At 43.1% G+C, this 26,382-nt stretch overlaps 1 protein-coding gene across 15 annotated transcripts in view; it reads left to right on the forward strand.

Annotated features, from left to right (window-relative positions):
* CAMTA1 (calmodulin binding transcription activator 1) overlaps nucleotides 1–26,382 on the forward strand; it is an 814,199-nt gene that overhangs the window by 58,327 nt on the left and 729,490 nt on the right. Inside the window, exon 4 of one of the 15 annotated variants that reach the window (XM_082685286.1) lies at nucleotides 20,837–21,102. The exons of the other annotated variants lie outside the window; for them this stretch is intronic. Coding sequence (XP_082541412.1) covers nucleotides 20,837–20,845 — 9 coding nt within the window. The 3' untranslated portion in view covers nucleotides 20,846–21,102. Of the gene's footprint in view, nucleotides 1–20,836; nucleotides 21,103–26,382 lie in introns of those variants that run through there. 15 annotated transcript variants of the gene reach the window in all.

Genomic DNA, 26,382 nt, shown 5'->3' on the forward strand with positions numbered 1-26,382 from the left:
TATTTATTTTCAGTGCCTGCTGTGTGCCTCAAGCCCTGAGATCAGCCTAGCCATGCGGAAGTAACGAAAAAGGTGGTCACAGTCATGTTGGAAGACATACATAAAAAATAATTGCGGGGCGCCTGGGTGGCTCAGTGGGTTAAGCCGCTGCCTTTGGCTCAGGTCATGATCTCAGGGTCCTGGGATCGAGCCCCGCATCGGGCTCTCTGCTCAGCAGGAACCCTGCTTCCTCCTCTTTCTCTGCCTGCCTCTCTGCCTACTTGTGATTGCTGTCTGTCAAATAAATAATAAAAAATAAAATTTAAAAAAAACAATGCAATATGGTATAATAAAGGATATAATGAAATTATGAAATGTGTATGTGCAAGGTGAATTTGAGGCCTATAAATGGTGGCTGTTGTATAAAAAATGACACTCAGGGTGTATTTTGAAGATGATTAGGAGTTTGTCAGGCAAAGAGAATCAGCAAGACCACTTTCCAGGGGAAGGAACTAATTGTGTCAAGGAATGGAAGGAGGAGTGATTTAATCAGGAATGCTGGCGTAGGGTTTAAGGAGAGAGATGGATGAATTAAGGTTAGAGAGATAGGCAGCAGCCCACTCACAGAACGCTTTATATGCCATGCTGGGTTTTTATTTTTCATCTCATAAGTAATAGGGATCAACGGAGAGATTTTAATCAGAAAAGCAAAATGATCATATTTTCATTTTATACAGTCACTCTGTGGGCAGTTTAGAGACTAGAGATCTGGAGAGTAATCCATACAAGAGATAATTAAGATCTGTTTCTAGACAGGGCAGTAGAGAAGGATCTGACCTGAGCGCTAGAATCAGAGGAATCCCCATGACCTCTAAGATAGAATGGCAAAGGAGAGGAGAAATTACTGAGACTCTGGCTTGAGGGATGCTATAGATAATAAAATATGGGAAGGAGAGCAGGTTTTAAGATACTGAGCTTAATATTGGTCCAGTCGAGTTTAGAGCACCTGTGGAACACCCAGACAGAGATACTGGAAGGCAGCTGGGGATTTGGGTGCTCAGGAGAGAGCTTGAGGAAACTGACCTAAGGCGATATTTTCCAAGGAGAGTAGGGAAAATGAGAAAAAAGGGAGGTTCGAGAAATGATCTATTTCCCCCATCCTCTCTGGAAAGTAAGAGAGCATCCTCAGATGAATAGGAAGAGAGAATGGGAAGAAAATTGAGCTTGTGAGGGAGACTCAGAAAGAATAGTTGGAGAGGAAGAGAATGGGGAGGATCACAGAAGCCAAGGGAGGCTAGAGGAGCAAGGAGAATGAGCAAGAGGGATCAGCAGTACCATGTTGCAAAGAAAAATTCTTTCAATTTTTGTTATTATTTTGTGATATTAAGGTATCATTTAGAGGAGGAAATGGAGGGTTATCTATTTAAATGGATTTGGGACAATTGGCTTACCAATTGAAAAAATATAAGGTAAGTCTGTATCTCATACCTTATGCAAAATAAATTTAAAAATTAAATATAAAAAGGGGAAATAATAAAAATACTAGAAGAAAATATGGGTCTATATAAAGTATTCAGTTTTCTTGATGACACCCAAATTAGATAGGAAGAGGCTATAAATTGGACTGCATATAAATTCACCCATTTCTGTGTGCTAAAAATACTATAAAATTAAAATGTAAATGGCAAGCTGGGAGAAATATTTGCCACATATTTGACAATGGTTTAATATCCTTAATATATAGAAGATCTATTAATAAAATGAGTAACTGGAGATTTCTGGCTAAGCAGTTACTTATTGAAAATGGATTTATTTCTACTTCCTTCCAAAATTTTGATAAAATGATAGAAGGGATTCACAAGAGGTATAAATCTGCAAAGATAGAAAATATGGGAGTGGGGGAAGTTTTTGTTAATGGTAGACTAAGTGGTTGGGCTCTCCTTCTTGCAAGTAGGGAAAGCTGGATACAATTTAACCCAAAATTTATGTTGAAAGTAATGGGGAGCTAGAAAGTGGTGATTTGTGGGGCTAAGATCTGTGGGAGGAGGGAAGCTCATAGATAGGAGATCAGATTTGAATCTACTTCTGTCACAGAGAAATCTGCTAATTAAGAAGAGTCAGGCAAGCAAGAAGCTGGAAAGCCAAATAGAGATTTTGATGGACTTAAAAATTGGAGGGTGAGGGGCTGAAATTATACTTGGATACATGTAGACTGGGGATGGGGGGACCCTGGAAAACTTCTTAGGCTTTGAGCAGGGGTCCCAAAGGCCTGGATCCTAGGAATAATAGTCTCTCAGCAGTGCTGAAGTCCAACTTCAGATCCTTTCAATTTTTGATTGGATCAAGCTGATCTTGACAGAAATAAATGTAAATTCTTCTGGAAGAAGATAATATCACCCAGAGCCTCAAATGATATCTGCACTTATTTATGGTGACTGGCACTCATCCAGCAGATGAGAATTTAAGACAATTTGACTGAAACTAGAAGAAGCAAGAGATGATGGAAGTGGATCCACAGGGATCCAGATAATGAAGTTTTAGAGATTGGTGTTATATGTGATATGTTTAAAGAAATAAAAGAAAAGATTAAGAATCAAGGAACTGGAACTTTTAAAAAAAAGAACCAAATGTAAATTCTAGATTGAAGGATTGTAACAGAATTGAAATTAAGATCTTAATCGATGGGCTTAACAGAATAGTGATAGTAATTTGAAAATAAATATTCAGAATGATGAGAAATGTGAAAAGTGAGTGGGAAACACGTAAAAGAATGTATGTATGATGTGAGATTCAGTGAAATTGTTTAATGAGTGTGTAATTGGCATCCCAGTAGGAGGAGGAGGAAGAATCTTGCAAAAACAGTATTTGGAGAGCAAATGGTTGAGAATTATCAGATCGCCAATTCAAGAAATACTGTAGACCCTAAGCTAGATAGATACATTCAAATAAAATCTCACTGAAACATAGGTTGCTTTTAAAACCAAAGATAATAAGAAAATCTTAAAAGTAGCTGGAGAAAAATTACATATTACATTCAAAAGAGCAATAGGGGTGCCTGTGTGGCTCAGTCATTTAAGCATCTCACTCTTGATTTGGGGTCAGGTCATGATATCAGGGTCATAGGTTGAGCCCTGTGCTGGGCTCTTCACTGGGCATAGAACCTGCTTAAGATTCTCTCTCCATCGCCCTCTGCACCCTCCCTCCTCTTGCCCAGGCTGGCATATGTGCTCTCTCTTATTAAAAAAAAAAAGAAAGCAAGCAAGCAATAATAGTGACAGCTAATTTCTCAACAGAAGCAAAGGTCAAAAGACAATTGAATGATATTTTTAAAAATGTAAATGAGAAAGGAAGCTGCCAATCTAGAATTCTATACCCAGAAAGAAAACCTTTCAAAAGTAAAGACAAAATACCACCTTTTCAGATCAGCAAAAAGTAGAAAGAAGTAATCTCACCAGACCTGCACTGGAAGATAGTAAAGATTCTTCTTTGGGCAGAAGGGAGATAATCCTGTAGGGCAGCTTTAAGGTTCAGGGAAAGTGAAGAACAACACGAGGGTGAATGCAAACGAATCTTGATGTATATAGGACAACAATAATGCCTTGAGTGGTTTAAAATATGTGGAAGAATTACATATATATTAAGGTAACATAAGTTGTGGGGATGTAAACAGAGTTAGTATCCTGTAGTGTTTGCACTGTCCAGGAAGTAGTAAAAAATAGTAATATACTTAAGGCTGTTAAATCAAGGATGCATGTTTTAATCTCTAGATATTCATTAAAAGAATAGTAAAAGAATGTATACCTAACAAACTAATAGAGGAGGAAGAGTTATCATCAAATAAAATTTGGTTAATCCGAAAGGAGGCAAAAAGAAGAAGGAACGTAGAACATTTGGGAAAAATAGGATGCAAACAGTAAGATGATAGATTTAAACCATGATACTAGTAATTATATGAAATAAAAATGAACTAAATTTTTCACTTAGAATACAAAGATTGACAGATTAGTTTACAAAACAAAGTGATTCATAACTTCATGCTGCTCACAAGGATGCAGATAAGTAGAAAGTGTAATGGTAGAAGAGGACATACCCCTTAGACACTAACCAGAAGGAAACTTTGTACTATATTAATGGAGTAGAACCTAGGGCAGAGAAGCATTAATAGGGATAAAGAAGAGACATAATGATAAAATAGTCAGCTCAACAGTTCTACATCTATATTCACCTAAAAACATAGTCTCAAAATACATACGGCAAAAATTGACAAAACAAACAAAGAATAGAGAAGTACCACAATCATAGTGGGAGATTTAAATACGCTTTATTAACCATTAAAGAATCAGGGTATAAGAGATCTCAGTTACACAATTAACAAACTTGAGATCTCACTGGGTTTACCAGTAGATTGAACACAGTAGGACAGAGAACTAGTAAGCTGAAATGATAAATATTAGAAATGAAATATAGAATAAAATGAAATAGGAGATTAATGGGGCACTGTATCCAGTATCTGTAGACTGAACTTTTATTTTCATACAAACATGGGAACATTTATCAAAATTGCTGATCCCCAAAGTAATTCTTGACAAATTTCAAAAGGTTGAAATCAGACTTATAGACATAGGCTTACTATTTGAAAAATCAGTGTAAATCACTGAGTTAATGAGATAAAACTGAAAAGTAATGTGATAATGTCAATAGATAACAAAAATTAACTATTTAAAATGCAGTCCCATGACACATTATGATAAATAGTAACAGTCCTTAATTTGATAGAGATTACTTAGAGAAGTCCTATGGCAAGCATCATGTTTAATGGTGAAATGCTGATGAATTTCCTTCTGAGACTGCAAAAGAAATAAGTTGTTTGTTACCATTTCTCCTACTAAATTTAATAAGATAAGAAAAATAAAAAGTCAAAGATCAGAAAGTAATGAAAAAACTGATTTTGTAGGTGACATGATTGTATATAAAGAAGGTCCAAAAAAATTTCCTTTTAGGGGCGCCTGGGTGGCTCAGTGGGTTAAGCCTCTGCCTTCGGCTCAGGTCATGGTCCCAGAGTCCTGGGATCAAGCCCCACATCGGGCTCTCTGCTCAGCAGGGAGCCTGCTACCCCCCCCTTCTCTCTGCCTGCCTCTCTGCCTACTTGTGATCTCTCTCTCTGTCAAATAAATAAAAATTTAAAAAAAAATTTTCCTTTTAAGTTAATTATGATTAATAAATAAGGTTGGAAGATTTAAGGTAATGCTGGACACAGTTGCAATTTAACATATCAACAACTAACAAAAAATGTAATAAAAATATTATTTGCAATAATATAGTTGGATTTTTCGAATTAATCTAAAGAAATATAAGGCATCTATACAGAAAATAGTAAGTATTGAGACAAGTTAAAGATCTAAATAGACATACCATGTTCATGGATTAGAAGAAGACAATATTTTAAGATGTTGATTCTTCAGAAGTTCATCTGTGCATTTAATATAATACCAGAGAAAATATTAGCAGGTTATTTTTTTTCTTTTTTGCGGAACTTGATAAACTGATATTAAAGTGTACTTGGAAATGTAAAAAAGCAAGGAATAGCCAGAATAATTCCCAAGAACAAACTGGGCTGGCTTGCTGTACTGGATAGCAAAACTTACCAAGCTGTAGTAATGAAGAGTGTTGTTTAGGTAAGTAGACCAAATGACCAAACTAGTCCAGAAAGAGACCCGTTCTACTCTGGACACTCGATTGATTGCACAGGAGGCACTGCTGGATAGTAGAGAAAGGACAGTCTTTTTTTTTTTTTTTTTAAAGATTTTATTTATTTATTTGACAGAGAGGCAGGCAGAGAGAGAGGGGGAAGCAGACTCCCCACTGAGCAGAGAGCCTGATGTGGGACTCGATCCCAGGACCCTGAGATTATGACCTGAGCCGAAGGCAGCGGCTTAACCCACTGAGCCACCCAGGCGCCCCAAGGACAGTCTTTTCAATGAGTGGTGTTTGGTTAATTAGATACTCAGGTGGGAAAGAAAAGAAAGGAAATGTGACCCTGTACCTTACAAACATAGAAATTAATTGCAAATCTGTATCAGGCTGGATCCAATCAGGAAAAGGAAGCCAAACAGTAAGTTGAAAGAAAAAGTTTAATATGAAGAATTTTTAACTGTAACAGGGAACTGAAGTAAGGAGAGATTGGCTAGTAAAAGAAAGAAGATAAGAGTAGCTGTTGGAGAACAGTTGCTCCCTCTAGGGCTAAGAGAGAGAGCCCAAGGTAAAAGTCCTCTACTCCTAGGACTGAGACTCTGGCTTAACGAGAGGCAGAACCATGGTTGTTGGTGTCATGCTGGTGGATGTTGGTGGAGCTTGATGGAAATCTGCCCTCTGGAACTTGGCAGAAGTTGCTCTCTAGCACATCATAGGAAAGCTTTTTGTGGGGAACTGTTTTACAACATTTGTTCTCAAATCCCCCAAGGTGGTGGTCCTGGGGGAAGCTGCTGCGGCCAGGCAATGCTGGCCTCTGTTGCTGCAGTCTCTGGAGACCAGAGAAGCTGCTGCATGCACAGCAGGAGTTGAGTGGGTGCTGGGTGGATGCTGGGTGGATGCTGGGTAGAGACTGGGGAGCTGTGTGTGCTGCAGGAGGTAGATGTGGAGAAGCCACCCGTGTTGAAGGAGCTGGACGCTTGCGTGAAAGTGTTCAGAAAGCTGTATAGATCAAGATGCCAAGATGCTGCTGGTGGTTTTTTGTTGTTGTTGTTTTTTGTTTTGTTTTGTTTTGTTTTGCTTTGTTTCCCTAGCAGTTAAGATTCTGGTGTCTCCGGTTGTTTGTATTCATTCAGCATTTATTTAATACTTGTTAAACATTCTCTCTATGCTAGATATAGAAATGTGTTTGTTACCAGACACTTGAGTGGACAAAATAGACATTAAACTTGCTTTTGCAGCGTTTTCCCACAAAATTGGATAACCAGCCGTTCCTACAGGCAGGGGTTCATGCCCTGCTGTAGTCCCCGGGGAAGGCTCTATCTGTGTCTGTATCCGAATCTGTATTATCTGTATTATCTGTATCTGTAGCAGTGATCCAGACACCTTTTGCCTTCACTGGGAAACAGCCATTAAGCAGATAGTCATAAGAATAGGTATGTATTTACAAAGTCTGATAAAGGCTGAGGAAGCAGAAACACAGGCTGTTGGAAGAGAGGAGGGTCTAATTTAGACTGGAAGCCAGTGAAAGGCTTTCTTAGGAAGTGATATTTTCATGACCTGAGACAGGAGGATGAGGAGGAGTTAGCTTGAAGAGATCAGTGATCAGAGGAGTTTCTAGACAGCAGGAAGAAGAGTGTGGGCCTATCTGAAGTGGTGGGAGGAGCAGGGAGGGGTCAGGGCTAGGAGAGGTGGAATACGGGCTGGAGGGCTGGCTGGAAGGGCAAGCCGCAACCATTCTGTAACTTGAAAGAGGCCTGGCTGTGAGGTGGAGGCTCCGGCGGGGTGTAGAGTGGGCAGCCTTGTGCTCCGTTGTGTAGGTGGGGGATGTGAGTGCCTTCTGTTGGGAGCGAGAGAACTTAGAGGAGAGGGCACTTTTTGGCCCAACAATTTATTTAAGTGTCTTACATGAGGCAGTATCCTGCACTCTTGGAATATATAAGACAACAAAAAAAGAGATCTCTGTCTTTAGGGAGCTTACATTCTAAAGGAGGAGACTGAAAATAAACAAAACAAGGTGCTACATGTATTGTAAAAAGAAAACTAGAACCTGTTAAAAGGAGATACAAGAACTGAGGTTGGGCGGGCAGTGGGATGTAGTTGTAAGTGGTGGGCTGGGTTTGATGCCAATAGAATGCGACGTTCACCAGGGCAGAGATTCTTGTGTTATTCGCTGCTGTATCCCCAGAGGTTGGAGTGCCCGGCACATCGTAGGTGCTCAGTGAATGTTGTATGAATGATGAGTGATGCTGGATCCCAAGGATGGGAAGGACTGAGTTGTGGGAAAACTCCATTGTCTCCCTGACGCTCGCGCCACTGCCATACTCACAGCACTTCTGACTCCAGGCTTTGTGGGGTATTCCCCCACCAAGCTGTTCTCTCTAGCACCAGTTGGGTGTCCTACAGTTTATCTTACTTCTGACACCGTCTACCCAGAGATTACATCAGACACACAATAAGGGCTCAGTCCCACAAGACTGCTCCCGGCCCCCGTCTGATGCCAATGGCAAGTGCAGGGGCTCACCTGTGCTTCTGAAGGGCTGTAAATCTGAGGTTCGTTTCATTTGCCAGAGTGCTCACAGAACTCAGGGAAACACAACGTCTGGGTGGTCCCGAGGGCAGGGGTGGGTCCCTGAGGGTATGGGGTATATCAGCTTTCCTGTATGGATGTGTTTGCCAGCCTGGAAGTTCTCGGAACCCCAAACTGCTGGGATTTTAAGGAGGCTTCCTCAGCTCCTCCTGAGTTGAGAAACTCCTCCATTATCAGCCTCTCCCCGCTCTCTGGAGGGTGGGGCAGGGCTGAAGGATCTAAGCTTCCAATCCTGGCTTGGCTTTTCTGTGACCCTCCAGCTCTCAGGAGCCATCCAGGAACTCATGTGAAGGTGCCTTGTTAGAACAAAAGACGCTTCACGTGCTCTTTTCATTTAGGGAGATACAGGGGGTGTAGGAGCCCTGTGTCAGGGATAGGGTCGAATACCAAACACCGGGGAAAAAAAGATAATCTCACTTAGGCAAATTGCGAGGGTTTTGGGAGCTCTGTGCCATGCATGGGGCCAGAGAATAATACATGTTTTCTGTTATCTCCCATTGAGAGACCAAAATGAGATTAGTCATGGTTGAAGATATCTTACAGGGAAGGTATGCATATTGTAGGGGTATTAATACTGATATGCTCAATTCGAAGTACAGTAGTCACTCCTTAACCAGTTTGCTTTTGATGGTGGCACTTAAACATGGTCAGCTGCCAACACTGCTCTGCCTGACGTGTTGCCAGAAGGTCAGTTGTAGCCAGACGCTCTGTCACAGTGCCTGTGCCATCCACGTCACTCTACGTCCTCAGGGAGGCCTTTTATCCTCTCGCGTCATCACAGGGAGAAGGTCGAGTACAGGACAATGAGATATTTTGAGAGAAAGGCCACATTCACATAACTTTTATTATAGTGTATTGTTAAATTGTTCTATTATTAAATTATTGTTAATCTTTTAATTTATAAATTTAGCCTTATGGCAGGTTTGTATATATAGGAAAAAATACTCTCTATATAGGGTTTGGTACCAGCTGTGTTTTCAGGCAGCCACCGGGTTCTTGGACCATATTCCTCACAGATAAGGGGGGATTACTGTAAATTATATTTGCTTTTAAAGGATTTGACTATTCAATTTTATTTTGAATTCTTGGAGTTAATGTTGTTTCATGGCATTAGTTTTTTCCACTGTACGTTTTCTCAGTTGTATTAGTAATAACTTACAGATCTGCTTATCCCCTGGGATATTACCCAGTTGAAAGGTGACTCCTTTCAGTAATTTTAAAATCAAATTGGTGTTATATATTGATTTATGTATCGAAATTTTATTACCACCTGTCTTGCTGCATTACACTGCCCTAAGGTTGTGGTGCTGGCAGGGTGTGTGCGTACGCGTGGGGCGGTGGTTTTATACCACTTCAGCCAGGTTAGCTGGAGTTCCCCGGGGTAGCAGTGGTTGTAATACTGAGTTTAAAGCTGCACTTTCTGCTATCATTCTGGTCTGTCAGTTGGACAGACCCTTTGGTGAGTTCTCTGGTCGCCTTTGCTGAGGTCAGCCTCATGACGATCTTTTTGTTTGCTTGAAATCCTATTGACAGACTGTAACTCCCTCCAATTTAGGTGCGCATGAAGATTGCCCTTTATTTGCCGAGTCTTCCGCTTTCTGCTTGAGGGTTCCAGTGTCATATATAATGTCATAGCACAAAAAGATAGAGCTTCTGACTGAGAAGTATAGGGCACTCTTGTTGAGAAGAGTTTGTTCAGCCATAACCGGAAGCTGGCTTATGTTCGAAGGACTGTGTCTCTGAATGAACAATGGGGAGTGCACTAAATTGCCTACATCCTTTTTGCCATAGGTAGTCTCCCCTTCCCGTAGAAGTCACTTTATTATATTTCTGTTATAAAAAGTGTATAGACAGGGGCACCCAGGTGGCTCAGTCGGTTCGGTGTCCGACTCTGGATTTTGACTCAGGTCACGATCACAGGGTTGTGAGGTGGAGCCCTGCCCGCTCTGCACTTAGCATGGATCCTGCTTAAGATCCCCCCTCCCCGTTGCTTGCACGCATTCTCTCTCTCTCGGTAAAATATTTTTATTTTATTTTATTTTTTTTTTAAGATTTTATTTATTTATTTGACAGAGAGAGATTACAAGTAGGCAGAGAGGCAGGCGGAGAGAGAGAGGAGGAAGCAGGCTCCCTGCTGAGCAGAGAGCCCGATGCGGGACTCGATCCCAGGACCCTGAGATCATGACCTGAGCCGAAGGCAGCGGCTTAACCCACTGAGCCACCCAGGCGCCCCGGTCTCTCTTGGTAAAATATTGAAAAAGGTATGCACACATGTATTTTACTATAAAAATAATGAATGGTCGTTGGAAGCATGCTAACAACAAAGGCACATAGAGATTAAAAATGGAAACTTTTTCTTGAAATTATACACTCTAGGAGATAACCACTGTCAACAGTTTGATTTATATCCTTCCCTGGACTTTAAAAATGCATATGTAAATCACGTGTGTACGTGTAGTGTGTGTGTGTGAGAGTATGTATATATGCACGTTTACATGTGTATAAGTCTCTGTGTGTATTTGTATGTGTGAGTATACACCCGCCCTGAGGAATCATGTATGCCTCTTGCCTGACCACCCCGCTCCCCGCACCCCTGGCCCCGTTATTTCCCGCACAGGTGCATGGGTGTAGATGCATAACTGCAGAGCAGGGATGTTTCGTAAAAATTTTAAACCAGCCCTTTATGGGTTGCCTCAGCATTTTGCTCATGTAATTAGTGATGTACTTAACATTCTTGTTCCCGTATTTTTGTACACTTCTCCAGTTATTTCTGTAGGAGAGAGGCCTACTGTGCGGTTAGTTGCTCATCTCAGAGTGGAAATGTTTGTCATGTGCCCTCCCAGAAAGGTTGTGCCAGTGTCTGTTCTCACTAGCCGAGAGTGTCCATTTCCCCAAACCCTAACCAACACTAGGCTTTTAAATTCTTCTCTCGGATGAAAAATGATGTCTCTGTTAATTTGCATTTCTTTGCATATCCCTAAGATTTGGTATTTTGGCCGGTTGTGTTACTTTTCTGACTTGTTTGATCATTCTTCTACTCCCCCGCTCCCCCTGGCTTTTTTTTTTTTTTTTTTTAAGATTATTTATTTATTTATTTGACAGACAGAGATCACAAGTAGGCAGAGAGGCAGGCAGAGAGAGAGGAAGGGAAGCAGGCTCCCCACTGAGCCGAGAGCCTGATGTAGGGTTCAATCCCTGGACCCTGGGATCATGACCCGAGCCGAAGGCAGAGGCTTTAACCCACTGAGCCACCCAGGTGCCCCTTTCCTCCCCCTGGCTTTTAAAGTACATTATTCATCTTTTCCTTTCTGATTTCTGTGTTTATTTCTGTAAACAAATGTGGGTATACTTTTTTGTGTCTAGTCACCTGTATGTCATTCTCAGTTTTCTTAACTCGTTGTACGTCTTGTGGCAGTCCTGTGAATCATGCACTCAGACTTTGAGTCTTTCTGGCCCACATGGCATGCCTGGGACAGACAGTCCCCCCACTCCACTTACTCATTATTCTCCCTAGATTTTCTTATCTGTTACGTATTTTTATCCTGAGATGTTTAATACAGAGAAACACTTTTATAAATGGGAAGAATGAGGTAGAACTCTTAATTTCATCCCCCTCACAATACATGCTGATTATTGAATCATTGATCCTTTTGTACTGATTGGAAATGTTGCCTGATTACTTTGTGCTAAATTTTCACAAACACATCGTTCTTTATCTTGATGCCCTCTCTTCATTGATCTTCATCAGTCCCACATTGTGTGCTTTTTCCTTACATACACACACACACATTTAATTTTTATCAGTCTAAGGTATTTTCAAAGTTATTACTCCTATTCTAGTCTTAAAGAGCTTTCAAAAAAAGAGTGTGTGACTTCATTGGCTTCTTTGAATGATCGGACACCAGTTTCTGTAAACTGAGGTCACAGTCCTTTTTTCCTTTTGGCAGCAAATGTAGTGGGTTGTTGAAGAAAATGAATCAAAGCAACTTTTCTTGCCACTGAGAATAGAATTGAAATAATCTCTGGCTTTTCTTTCTTTCTTTCTTTCTTTTTTTTTTTTTTTTTTTAAGATTTTCTTTATTTACTTGACAGAGAGGTAGAGAGAGAGCACAAGTAAGCAGAACGGCAGGCAGAGGGAGAGAGAGGAGGGTCTCCTACTGAGTAGGAGCCCGATGCGGGGGTCGATCCCAGGATCCTGGAATCATGATCTGAGTTGAAGGCAGCCGCCCAACCAACTGAGCCACCCGGGTGCCCCTCTAGTCTTCATTTCTCTAGCTGTTGTTTTCGACCTTTCCTCCTGTCTTGGCACACATCAAAAGTAGAAGTATTTTGGGGTATGCTGGGTTAGTGGGTGGGTTCTCTTGAGGCCAGAGCCCACTCGGTAGGGGTCTGGGTGTCCCAGGCTCCTGGCAGAGCACAAGGGGCTCTGCATCTGTAAGCAGCACATGGTGTTCCTTGTGTCATCAGGAAGTGTTGGCCAAGGAGAGGTACTTGAGCTCCAGGCAGTTTTCCTTGTAGGTCATTATAGCTTCATATGGAGTTAACATTCTGAGAGCCAGACTTCTTTAAAAAAAAAAATGTGGTAAATATACATCACATAAATATTTATCCTCTTCGCCATTTTTAAGTATTCAGTTCCTCGGCATTAGGTACATTCACGCTGCTGTGTGACTGTCACCACCATCCACCTCCTGAACTCTTCCTCTTGCAGAACTGAAACTCTCTTCCCCTTTAAACACTAACTCGCTTTCTCTCCTCCCTGCCAGTCCCTGGCCGCCTCTCTTCCACTTTCTGTCTCTGTGAATTTGCTCCAAGTTTCTCACAAGTGGAATCACGCGGTATCTGTCTTTTCGTGACTGGCTTTTTTCACTTAGTGGAATGTTCTCAAGGTTCACTCGTGTTGTAGCGTGGATCAGAATGTCTTCCTTTTTATAGGCTGAATGATGTTCTGTGATGTATACACACACTTTACGTGTCCGTCCTTTGAGGGACACTGGTCTTGCTTCCACCTTTGGGTGTCGGGACTCATGTTGCTATGAACATGGGTATATAAACCAGAGAGCCAGACTTCTTAGAAGAGGTATTTCCCCCCTCCGCCCATTTTTGCCTCTTCTTCAGATACTCCAGTCTGAATTTAGCTTCCATTATTCTGCAGAAACTTCTTTCTTAGATCATCAGTGACCTCAAGTTGTTTAATGTAAGGAGCATGTTTCAGGACTTGGTTTGGTTTCTCAGATATAGTCAAGCAAGTTGATGATGCCTTTCCCTTCGTTTTTTGGGTTGGTGTACGTCCCTGGGTTTTCTTCCCACTGCTGGTTCTTTCTTCTTGATCTTTACCCACCCGCTAACGGTGAGATTTCCTCAGGGCTTGAAATTAGTCTTTTCTGTGTGGTTGTTAAATGTGGGTATTTCTGGGAATCTGAGGGCCTTTACTTCTAGATTTCCATTTTTTCTTGCAGTGACCGCCTGCCGCCCCCGCCGCCCCCAGCCCCCTTCCACAGTCTCAGCCTGTCCAGACTCCCTAGTTTGTTTTGTGAGCTCAGCACTCTGCCGAGCTCCACACCAGAGCTGCAGGTGCCTCTGCTGGAGGGTCTGACGGACTTCTGCTTTGTGTCTGAAATAGAACCGATTGTCTTCCTCTCAGTCTCTCCTGTCTCAATAAAGGGCCTATCCCAGGTGCTCAAGTCAGGCCTGGGGGTCTGTCTAAAATAAACCTCTATAATCAGAACAGGTTTAGGTTTACAGAAAAGTTGCAAGATGATTTTAGAGAGCTTCTGTGTACCCCCCTGCCCAGTTTCCCCTGTTGACATTACTTTGGCACGGTGGTCCCAACCAGTCAACCAGTCCTGACCCATTATTATAAACTAAACTTTGCCTCTTATTCAGATTCCCTTGGTTTTAAACCCCTGAAGTCCTTTTCCGTTCCAGGACCCTACCCAGGATGCCATATTACATTGAGTCGTTGCGTCTCCATAGGCTCCTCTGCACCGTGACAGTTTCTGACTTTTCTTGTTTTTGTTGACCTTGACAGATCAGCTCTTTTGTATGATGTCCTTCAGTTGTGTCTGCCTGCTGCTTTTCTCATTCCTGGGCGGGGGTTACGGGTTTTGGGAAGGAAGACCTGGAGGTGTGCTGCCCTCCTCCTCGCGGCCTGGCAAGGGTGCTGCTGTCAGCGTGGCTGCGCGCTGACCATCTTAACCTTGGTCACCCGCTGAGGAGGTGTTGATCTGGTTTCTCCATTGTAAAGTTACTATTATTCCCCCTTTAGAGGCCATTTTGACCCCTCCTTCTTTGACTCCACAGGGAATCCAAACCTGCGTGTTCTGTTTGCAAATAAACGTCCTTTCTGTCCGAGTCTCTCTCTCTTCACAGCCACCACTGCTGTTTGAGCCACAGTTACCTGTGCCCAGACTGCTCTGAGGGATCTCCTGGCTCCTGTCCTACAAGCATTTTGGCCCCCCCCCCCCCCCAACCAGTTTCCACCTAGGTACCAGAGTAGTCTTTTAAAAATGTGCTTGTGTTCTGTACCCATTTTCTCAATCCTTTGATTGGTTTCCTGTTGTACTTAAGATACCATCCCAACTTCTCTGCGCGATCTGCGAGGCCTGTGGGATCTTATGACTGTCACCCTCCAGTCTCTGGACAAGCCCCTCTCCCCACCTTCTCCCCGAGTCCCTTCTGCACGCTCGGGTGCTTCCTGCCACTTTGCCTTTTACATGTCGCTTCTTCTGCCTAGGAGATGGTCACCAGCCACCTTGTTGGCCTTTAGATCGCAGCTGTTTGGTATCTCCTTAGGGAGAACTTGCAGGCCCCCTTGAGCTGAGGGCCTTCCCCAGTGTAGGTTTCCACAGGCTCCTGCACTCCTGCCTTTCGTTGTGTGCCCAGGGCACCTCTCATACGGAGCCTGCCCCAGAGTTTTGTGCTCAGTATTTGAGTAAATGAATTTATCTTTTATTTAGAATAATAGGTAGAACTGCACAGTGGTAACCAGTTTGTCTTTCTTGTTTTAAGCATGCAAATATGTCAGTAAGTTTTAGAATTTAATTCTGGCATTCCACTGCTTTGGATCCTATCTGTATCCTTGTAAATGCTTTGTGTAAAGTCCTGTGATGGTTGTAGCAGTGGAGGGAGAAGTGTGTATGCACCTCAAGGACCTACCTATTCATTCATTGCCTCATCCTCCAAATGTGTTTAAGAGCTGCAGTGTACAGAGCCCTGCACAGAGCCCAGATGGTACTTTTGGAGCCTGTGGGACATCTTCCATTCCCTCGGGTGCTAAGTCATGGAGTAGGGTAGATCTGGATAGATGTAGTTTGAATTCCAACTCTGCCAAGATTTGTGTCTTGAACTTAACCTTTGCCCATCTGCAAACGTGATAATAGCATTATCCCTCTTGTAAGTCTTGGAAAGAATGAGATAAGCAAAAGAATATATGATCAGTATCATAATCATTGCAGTCACACAGCTAATGTTGATTGCTTTTTAGGTTCTAAGCACTATGCTAAACAGTTGATATTACTTATTGTCATAAATTCTCACAGCAGCCCTATGAAGTAGGGCTCACGTTATCTTCATGTTATAAATGAGGTGAGAGAGACTCAGTTAAAAAATTAAAGAATTTGTCCAAGGTCATGGAAGTAAGTGGTAGAACTGTTACTGGAAGCCAGAACCGCATGACCTGATTTCAGAGCCCAGGAAGGACTCCCTGTGTTTTGTGAAGCCACCGACCTTCTAGTGCAGCTTCATTTTGGATTTTAAAGACTTTTTTGGAATCGGTTGGCATTTTAAAAATGTTAATAGTTTTGGGAGGAAGAACTGCTTTAAGCTGTTGTCAGCTGAAATTTGTTCCTTAACTGTATACGTTGGTCACTCTGACATCTGTGACTCCGTGCCTGCGGGAGGCAGGGTGTGTGTGGGGGGACTGAAAGGTGGGGTTGGACCCATCTGGGCACTTTTTCTTACAGTGAGAATTGCGGCTCCTATGGTCAGACTCACCTGGCGGTTTTACCAAAACTGCAGGCCTCAGTTCCTCTTTTGGTGTACTAAATCGTCATCTCCTAGTGGCAGGTCTTGGGAAACAATTTTTGCAATGACTTGTTTTAAGTAGGGCGGTTCTTTCTTATTCAGCTTGAAGTTTGAGAATCAGTGAATAGAGGAGATGGGGAAGGTAGGAGTGTTAATGATTCTGACTGTTGTGCAGGAAGCCACAGAGCAGTTAGCCTGGGCATGCGCAGTCAGCCAGCTTAGGAACAGGTAATGTACAAGCAAAATATACAGTGGACGAATCTGTTCTCCTTTTGTTTATTTCTTATCAATTTGTATTTGGGGGAATTTGGCATATGTTATATTATTCTTTTCCCCTGGTGGGATAGTACCAGAAAGGAATGGGTCTTGGCTATGGCAAGTTGACATAATAGAAATTTCAAATCTGACCAAAAAAATGTGAGAACATTAGGTGAATTTACTTATCATTTGTAAAGTTAGGAGTATGTTGTCTAAAGCTGGTTTTGTATTCTCAGAGGATGGTCAGGGTCAGGGTGCCTCGATTTTTGACTTAGAGAATGGGGTTCCAGAGTTGGGGTTCAGCGGCTCAGCGAAAGTGGCTCTCCCACACTCCCCCGTGACTCTCTGCTTTCTCTGCTTGGGGACCGCAGCCTGGCCGCATGGCTCACAGGGTGCAGGGGAGGGCAGAGTCTCTGTCTTGTGGTGCCCACTCATTCTGAAAGTGGCTTTTTTGAGGTATAATTGGCATTTAACAAACGGCACTTAGAGTGTATGGTTCTAAGTGCGGCCAGCTGCACCCCGCCGCGATGGACGTGTTCAGCGCTCTGAAAGGTTCCTGGGGGCTCTTTGCTGTCCCTTCCTCCCACTCTCCTCCTTCTTTTGTGGAATCTGTTAGGCCAAAAAGTTGATATTGTTGAGGATAAAGTCATAGGCAGAGAGGCATTTAACCTGCAGATTTTAGCTTTCGTTTTCTTCCTGAGGACTAATGGAAGTGATGTGATGACTGTAACTGTAGGTTGCTCTGTCACGGGAGCAAAGTTTTGAGAAGATACATCTCGGGGAAAAAAAAAAGAAAAAAAAGGAAAGATACATCTCGTACGACGGACAATCTCTGAGGAGCTTGGCAGAGATGCATTTTTAGAAAGGTCGAAGAGATGGTAGAGATGGTGACTGTTGGAAGGGCACGGAGGACCTGATGCTTTCAAATTTTTTTGGCCGCTTTCTGTAAGAAACTTTTGCCTGGACATTTCTCTTTTTCATCTGTAAGTGCAGTCGCGGAGGTTGGTCTGCACTGAGCGCCATATTGCCGAGTTACTGACTTCTGGTAAGGAAGTAGTGAGGTAGATCGGGTTCTAGTGTCAGGTTTGTTTCTGGCTGTCGCCTAGCTTTCTGACTCTCTGAATTTTCTCAGCTATTTATTTTTCATTTCTTTTCGGTTCTCCCATGTATTTTGTTTTGTAAGTAATATGCTTGAGGTAAACATGGCAGCATTTGTGTCATGATTTAACCTCATTAGAAATGATGTTCTTTGTCCTGTGTCTGTTTAGTTGAGAAATGAACCAATTCTCTGTGCTTATAAATGCTGGCAGGTCCTTGGCAAAAAACAAAAACAGAAACAAGCGAACCTAGAATACAAATTGAGTGTGTTGGAGAACCTGTCCCTCTGAAAAGTGATCCAGACATTGAGAGCTTACTGTGGGTGAGGATTTCCCTGGAAAAGTGTTCTTCATTGGAACTCTGATGACCCGATGGGCCCGTGACAGTGAAGCTTGGTTGCGTGTTTCCGTGATGTTGTTAGTCTATGCTGTCGTGACATAGTTCTGTAGTTTAGATCGAGGATAGCACACATGTTAGTTATGCCCCTGAAGTTCTGGGGGATTAGGATTTTTGCTCATTTCTTGTTTAATTCAGTGACTGGTCACTATTTTGGAAGGGGACCGTCTTGGCAGTATATGAGCCTTCTGTGCCCCTTGATGTAAAAAAATGCCAGTTCCACCAGCAAGGGATTGTTTTGGGTTGAAGAAGCCTCCTTAGTCTTTGCATGCACCAGCATGTATAAATTCAGTCCATTTGTAGTCACCTAGTGCTTGGCCTTCACGGGAGAAAAGAGAGGGCCTCCTGGAGGAGACCTGAAGATGGTCACTTGTTGGTTCCTGAGCCACTCCGTCTGGGGCCCAGGAAGGGGGCTAGCAAAATCTGTTGCATACATCATGTTTCAGCTTCGGTCAGTCCTTTGGAAAAAAACAAAAATAAAAAGCAGTGCAGGTCCCGTAGCTTCTGGAATTCAGAGCCAACCTGTCGCTTCAACAGATTTCAGGTTAAGTAGGCAATTGCCAGACTGTTTCTGTGGGAAAACGTATGTATGTTCCAAATTCCTGTCTCAGTGAGGGGCTCTGGCGACAACACATGATTGTTGAAGCTGAATTCGAGTGCTCCCCAGGTGTGCCCTGCCCTGTCCTTGAGCCCTGCTTTCAGGCATTAAATTATATTCCAGGACTCTTGATTAGGGCCGTCCTACTTCCTGATGGCCTTTTCCTTCCTCCATCCCAACTAGCAAAATTATTCGCAGGTTTTCTTGAGTCACCTAAAACATTCTTTGTTGCCACAGATTTATTCAGCACCACTTGTTTGTCAGGACTCGGGGAGAATTCTATTTGTGTGTGTTCTTAGCTTAGATTGCCATCATTTCCACGGAGTCACCTGTGGAAGTCCTGTTGGTTGTAGTTGGAGCGGTTCCTGACTGCTTGGGCTGCTGTCATGTTGGAACAACTTTGGCAGGGGCTAAACTGGTACAGCATTTGGGCTAACAGGTTTTGGTGGTTGGTGAATTTTAGGAGTGATTTAAAAGACTTTAGAAGCAGCCTCTATAGTGGCTTTATCCTCTTGTTTTAAGAAGAAATTAATAAGTACGTGTGTTTTGGTTAATGAAGGGGTTAGTGTAGATACTTGATCTGAGTTGATCCCCTTTTCTCATTTTAATAGGAAATCTTTTAGTAAAACAAGTTGACTCCCGTTACACCGGGGGCTTGCCTCCACCTGCAGACCGGCTGGAGCGGTACGCACGCCTTTTTGGATGGGCTGTCGATTCCTGCCTAGTGCTCCCAATTGCTCGCATGCCTCCCAGCAACAAACACATATGTGACAGACTTTACGTGAGATGAGCATTCCAGAGAAATGAAATGCTAGTTTACTTTTCAGTAGCTGTGGAACTGAAAAAAAGAAATCATGTTTTTTAGAATCGTGGCCTTAAGGCACTAACACACTTGTATCTAGTGCATGAAGCTCTGCAAGTTATTTTTTAACAAAACCTAATCGGGGGAACAGAAATCTGATGTTTATAGAGTTTGTTTATTTATTGATTGCTCTGAGCCACCAGAAAGAATATGCTGTTCTTTTTAATAAAATCCTGTTGGGCAGTTAAGTATTGTTGGAATTTGATTTTAGCAAGGTAAACTCTGATGTTGGATACTGGGGGATGGAGCACATCTAGGGGCCTAGAAGAAGGATGGTGCTTAAATCAGGTCCTGTTTTGCTCCCTGTGGTGGCGGTTATGTCCCCATTACCTGCCCACCCTCGAGCCCTCATTTGCACTGCCGGTTAGAGCCTGGGGTCCAGTAAATGCTGGGGACCGCAGAGCCTGAAATCAGGGCATGTGGCCTGCTCCGGTTGGGTTCAGAGAGCAGACTAAAGATCACTGCATCCTGATTGCGTTCACTTCCTTTGGTAGCAAAAGGAGTATGGAAATTATTTGCTGTAACTCTTAATACGCTCACTGTTGCTGCAAAGTAAAGTATGTTTGTCGTGACTTAGATGGTAGCTTTGTGTTGCAAAACAAAATCTTAGCTCTTTTTGTCTTTTTTTAAGCAAACTTCTAATTGTTAATGAGGAAGATGAGTAAATAGTAAGAAATTGAAGCCTGACCTGTCAGATACTTTTCATTGTTGGAGACTCATCTTGTCAAGCTTCTATTAATTCTGTGTAATTCCAGCAGAACTGCAAGTTATTTTGTTTAAAATGTCTTTTCTCCCCTCTGTGCAGTGAGAGTTGAATGTGAGAACAGATCTTAATAGATAGAGTTACACAGTTTATTTTATCGTGTATCACTTTATTGCTGTCTTCTAGAACATTGTTATACTAAATGTTCCAATAATGGAAATTTTATGCAGCTACTTCAAATGAAACAAATTTGCAAAAACTCAATTTTGGAACTCATTCCTTGAGGAGAGGGAAAAAACTCACCACACTGTGACCAAATTAGATTTCTGATATATTGGCAACTTATCAAACACTGTCATTTCCAGAAAACAGGGTGTGGGGTCCAGTGGAAATGTCAGTACTTCTCAGTCACTTATAATTGGAGACATTTTGGGTTCCATATGATTGTGTGGTTAAATTTTTACAGAAATTTTGTTGGTAACAGGTATTTGAAATTTGGTTTTGTACCTAAATAAAAATGGCTCTACACGGAATCAGGAATGACTTGTGTTCAATTACAGGGGAGTCTTCTTTTCAAGAACTTGATTTTAAATTCTCAGAGATATTAGTTTTACTTACTAGAGCTCCTTTGTTTTGCAGAGATCATGATGCAGCCGTCCTTTTGGATTTCTTTTTAATAATGTGTGACCCTTCACCTTTGATCCCCTGACCTGCATTACCTTGGTAACCATTTCATTTTTTAATTTAATTTCATTTTTTAATTTTGGTGTACAAGCTGTTAACATTTCATCTCTCAAAGTGTAACACGCTGATTTCCTCAAATAGAGATACCCCTTTGAGCGATAAATTTGCAAAATGCTGTCTTCATTTTCTGTATTAAAATTCATTTCAGTTTTTAAAATAAAGTGTAATCTGTGTTTTCATCCTTTTAAAATTTAAGTTTAGTGAGTGCATTTCCCTATACAATAGATCTCCTTTTCTATTCATGTTTTGCAACAGCTAGATTACCGTGCCCATCACACATAACTCACACGCACAGCAGCCAGCCGCCACCACCTCCTTTCCACACGCACCCCCGCCCTGTCAGCACGCACCCCTTCCCATGCAGATTACCTCCTCTTTCTTTCAGAAATAGTGGCAACTTGAGTTTAGTAGTCTTAGCTGCCACGTTGTACAACCTCAGATTACATTTTATATTCTCAAGTATTATTGGGACAGAGAGTTGAGCCCCTTAATTCCATGTATGGACTAGGAGATAAGAAAGCCGTCTTTCCCCCAGAAAGTACCTTTTGCCTCCTTTAATATTTATTTCTTTATTTGAGGCCTAAGTTAATAACAAGCAACATTTTTAACATGGTCAGAAATGTGCTTTTGTCTCTGCTGAAGCCTGGGTACTCAGCTCAGTGGTCTGTATACCTGATTGCTTTATGACATGTGCTATTTTGTGACTGTTGTTGAGACATTTTTAATTGTGTTCTGCTTTTCAGAAACTTCTTACTCAAGATCAAAACCAAACCAAAGTCTAAAAACAAAAATCAAACTTTAGTTAGTTCTTTGAACTGGCAGGATATTCCCAAGAAATCATGTTCCTTAAAAAAAAAAAAAAAAAAAAAAAAAAATCCTGTGGAATTTTTTAGCATGGCCTGCTGAAGCACAGATTATTTTTTAAGTGTCTCATTATTTTATTCTCTAACATTTAATGCTGATGCTTTAATTGCACACAGCTGAAGCTGCTCAATGAGCACTGAAATGGATTTAAGTCCTCTCTGAGCTTTGTTGATACCTATAAAAGTTTATGTCATTCATTAGAACCACAAATTAAAATTAGTTGTAGTGAGCTGCTCATTGGAGATTGGGACTCTCATGAACACTTCTTCAGGCTTACTAGCTTGTTTTCGTCTGTTATACTCACATACTTAGAAAACTGCCTTTGACCTTGGCTATCTTTTCTGAGAATCGCAGAATGCCAAGAGCTGAGAAATACAAATCCTGTGATTACAAAGGCAGAAAGTACACGGAATGAATGTCCCAGTAGTTATGAGCAACTTATTTGTTGCCTTGCATCTTAAGGTTTTTTTGTTTTGTTTTGTTTAAATGAGAATGCTTTTGGAGTTGTGTAGGAATGTTTTCCAGATCCCACCCATTATTTTTTCCTCTGATGTGTTATCCTTCCTGCCCTAAAGGAATAGTGCACAGCTCGTTTTTACTGCACAGAGTGTGCTCTACTCCTCTTGCCGCCGAAGCCCCTGAGGGGAGCGGGCTGCTGGTCCCCAGAGAGTCACCGGTGCCCTGTTGACAGAATCAGGGCCTCTTGACATCTTCCCTGTAGGCTCCCATGGCTCCTAGAGATAGTCAGCTGCTTTATTCCCAAGTCTAGTAGGAGCTGAAGAGACATAAATAGGAGCACAAGAGAAATGTTTTCATCGTGGTAGTTTATTTTGCAATTAGGTCAATTAGATTTTCTTTAAAGTTTTCTGCTTAGTGCATTTTAAGGTAACTTAATTTTTCTGAGAGAGCGAGTGTATGGACATATTACTTACTTTCAAGAAACATTGCTTATTTTGTTCGCATTTAGGGATTCGTGTCAGTTGTAAGCCACATAGATGTAGTGTTTGTAAGCACGATTCAGAGAAGACTCCAGTCTGGGAGTCAGAAAAACATGCGTTTGACTAGCAGGGTTTCTGGACGTGCCGTTTTTATCTTTTAAGGTAGTTCTGCAAAACTGAACAACTGGAATAGAAAGGCCTCAAAAGACTTTCACGTTGACCTTATTAAAAACACTGAAATCAGTTGTTCAGCTTAACAATATAGGAGTTTGTAAAACATTTCATGGATCTGACTTCAGTTTTCTCTTATGTGAAATGTAGATGCTGTTATGTCTCCTACTTGCTTTTTAGGGTTGTTGGCAGGATAAATGAAACCCTGTATGCTGGACACCCTGGGAACCCAGAAGGAAGGTGCTTTTGAACTTAAACTTCGTCCTGTGGCTGTACTGTTGGCAGCTGTACCATCATGCTGAGAGGCAGTTGTAGTGAAGTCTATGGTGAATGGCCAGCAGCATGGGCTCTGGGGCCAGGTTCCTGGGCCCAGTGCTACCTCCCACCTTGGCCCTTTGCAAGTGGTTTGACCTCTCTGTGCCTCAGTTTCCTCCTCTTTAAGATGGAGCTGATAAGAATAGCCCCCTGCCCAAGAGGGTCATGGTACATCTCTGGGGGTGAATGTCTGCAAAGAAAGTTAGAGCAAGGGTGACACAAGGGGTGGCAGTGGCTGTGGTGTCCTGTCAGATCCTGCACACTGGGAGAGACCCAGGCAAGGGAGGGTTTCATTGACATGGAATTCTGAGGGGGGCACACACCTCGCAGGAAACGAAGCTTCAGGGAGCTTCCCCATTGTCTTGTGACATTCTCTGAGAGCACGGGGAGAGGGGTGGGGTGCTGGTGGTGATTGGGCGCCTCTGAAACCGGTGCCACTTCAGGTGTGTAAAGGTCAGTCTAGGCTCCCAACCTTGTAGGAGGAAAAGCTTAGATGAGGAAGAGCAGTTAACCCTTTCCTGTTAGTGGTTTTTGGCTGTAGAGATACAACAAAAGAGACCCGTGGGAGAGACACCCCATCTTTCACCACTCATCTGGCTCCCGAGGACTCTGAAAACTTGTATGATGCTTCAGTGCTTCCTCCTAAGTCGAAAAAGTGGAAGGAAGTCACTGTTGGGGGTCATATACTTGTTTAGGTGCTTCTTATACATTTTTAATTCTCTCAATTTATCTGTGAAGTGAGTGGCATGTTCACCCTATTTTGCACCTGAGAACGCTGGTGATCACGTGGTTAAATCAGCCCTCATAGAGTCATGTTCTAGGAAATAACGGAACTGGGACTTCAATTGAGGTGCTTTCCTTCTCCTGGCACCCGCTTCCTTATTTTATTGGCAAACGGGGCTGGACCCCTGATAGGAAACAGATCAGCTGTTTGGTTGCAGGGGACTCCACCATGTGCATTACTGCCCCATAGCTGTTAGCAACGCTGACTTTGTGACCTGCCACCACCACTGCCAGAAAGGCTCTTTCCTTCACGAGGCACTTAGCGGGGCTCTGTAGCAGCGGCTTCCTCCATCTTGGCTGCATGTCCAGGATCACTGTATAGCTTTAAAATATGGAGCCCTGGCGGCATCCCAGGTTCTGATCTGGCCATTCTGGCAGAATTGGTAGGTTCTGAAATATAGGAGGTTTATGTCATAAATAGAAAAAATGTAAATACTGGTGCAATACAGACCTGTGCCTCCAGAACATGGGCTGGTGTTAGTAATTCTCTAGTTAGCTGTGCTGTAATTTCAGTGGGCCTGCGTGGGCCAGTTTAGTAATTCAGCCACCTGTAGTTGGCACCCCTTCTTTGGCCAGAGTCCCAGCCATCCCTTTTGTAGAATACAGTGCTCTGAAAGTGGGCATCTGACCATCCCCCAGACCAGGTTTGAAGTTGGTCCCGGAACTGAATACAGTTAGAGGGCTCTGCCTTCCTCCCCTCTCACTTCTTTTTCTCTCCCATCGTTTGTGCTTTTTCCCCTCCGTCCTTTCTCCTAGCTCTCAGCTCCTTTCTCCTCTAGCTCCCAACTACTTTCTCTTTTTCTTTGTCTCCATCCATGGGCCAGATCCCTCTGGGTGTGTCTTTCCTTTGGACCCCAAAGCACTTGAAGTCCTCTAGGCGGCCTAGCACAAAGTAGGTGTTCATATCAGCGTTTCTTGGTTTGTCTTCATGTCGATCTTTTTTTTTTTCCTTTTTACGGAGTCTTTTTTTTTTAAGATTTTATTTATTTATTTGACAGACAGAGGTCTCAAGTAGGCAGAGGCAGGCAGAGAGAGAGAGAGAGGAAGGGAAGCAGGCTCCCTGTTGAGCAGAGAGCCCAATGTGGGGCTTGATCCCAGAACCCTGGGATCTTGACCTGAGCTGAAGGCAGAGGCTTTAACCCACTGAGCCACCCAGGCGCCCCTTCATGTTGATCTTTTAAAGGGGTATGCACTACCCCTCATTAGCCTGTACACTGTCAGCTTTCATTGGCGGTTCACAGACTAGGACGGAATGTTGCGCAGTAGGATGGACTTGACTGTTCTCAAGGCGCTGGTATGAGGCTCTTGCTGTGTTTGCCATGTAGTTTTTAGAGCTGGACTGTGAGGCCATTTGGGTTGGGCCCCTCACTTTACTCCTGAGAGGGGAAGGCCCGTCCTCAGGGTGCTTCACTGGTCCAGATGTGCTGCTCGGGGCACCTCCCACTCTGTCACACTGACCGAGGGGAGCAGAGCAGAAGCTGGGACACAAGTGCATGTGTGTCATTCACTGTCCGCCTTGAGAGATGGTGGGGAAGCAGCCAGCCCTTCTGCATTGGTCCCCCTCCTGCCCCATGAACAGCTTCTGCGGGACAGAGTGCTTTGGCGGTGACCGAGAGCCTCCTCATGGCCCCCATTGGGCCGCCGCAGGAGCTGTGTCCACGGAGGTGTTAGCCCTTCTTCAGGCAGCGCGGAGACCGGGAAACCCGCTCCAGGGACAGGAAGATGGGTTTGCCATTCTTCAGCGGCAGTCAGCTCTAGCCATAGAGGGAGTTAGAGGGGGAGAGGCAGCAGCGTGTGGCTGCACAGTCAGGAGATCCCGGGGAACCTCTCCTGTTTGTTCTCGTTTGTGCTTCTGTTTCCCTGGGAGACTGTGGCCACGGTTACCGTGGACTGTGTGACATCGAATCCTAGGATTTAGACTGGACTTTGCACTTTGCGTACACATCTTCCCCTGGGTTCACGAATGCCCTGCACGTTGACAGAGCACGCGAGCCTCCCTTGGAACTCAGTTATTCGGGTTGGATCATCCAGTCCTTTGTCTCCCTGCTGTGCCGGTCCTTCCGAGTACTTACCACTCTCCGCCCTTCATTTTTCGAAGGAGAGACCTGAGTGATTGTTTCACTTCCCTTGTTCCAGTGGCAGGAGAACTGGCAGGAGAGTAGGTGCTCAGGCTGGGCCATTCAGCGTGGTTTGGGCTGCTTGCGCACATGTGCCAGCATCTGGTACAGGAGCTTGCACGTAGTAGACGCTCAGCAAACACTCACTTTTTCCGTTCTCATTAGCACAGGTAATTAAGAACAGGAGCTGATAGACCGCACATATCTGTGCAGAGATATATCTGTAATTAAAGTTTTAATTAAAGAAACACCA

This window comes from Mustela nivalis (genome assembly GCF_964662115.1).
Source record: "Mustela nivalis genome assembly, chromosome: 10".
NCBI lineage: Eukaryota > Metazoa > Chordata > Mammalia > Carnivora > Mustelidae > Mustela > Mustela nivalis.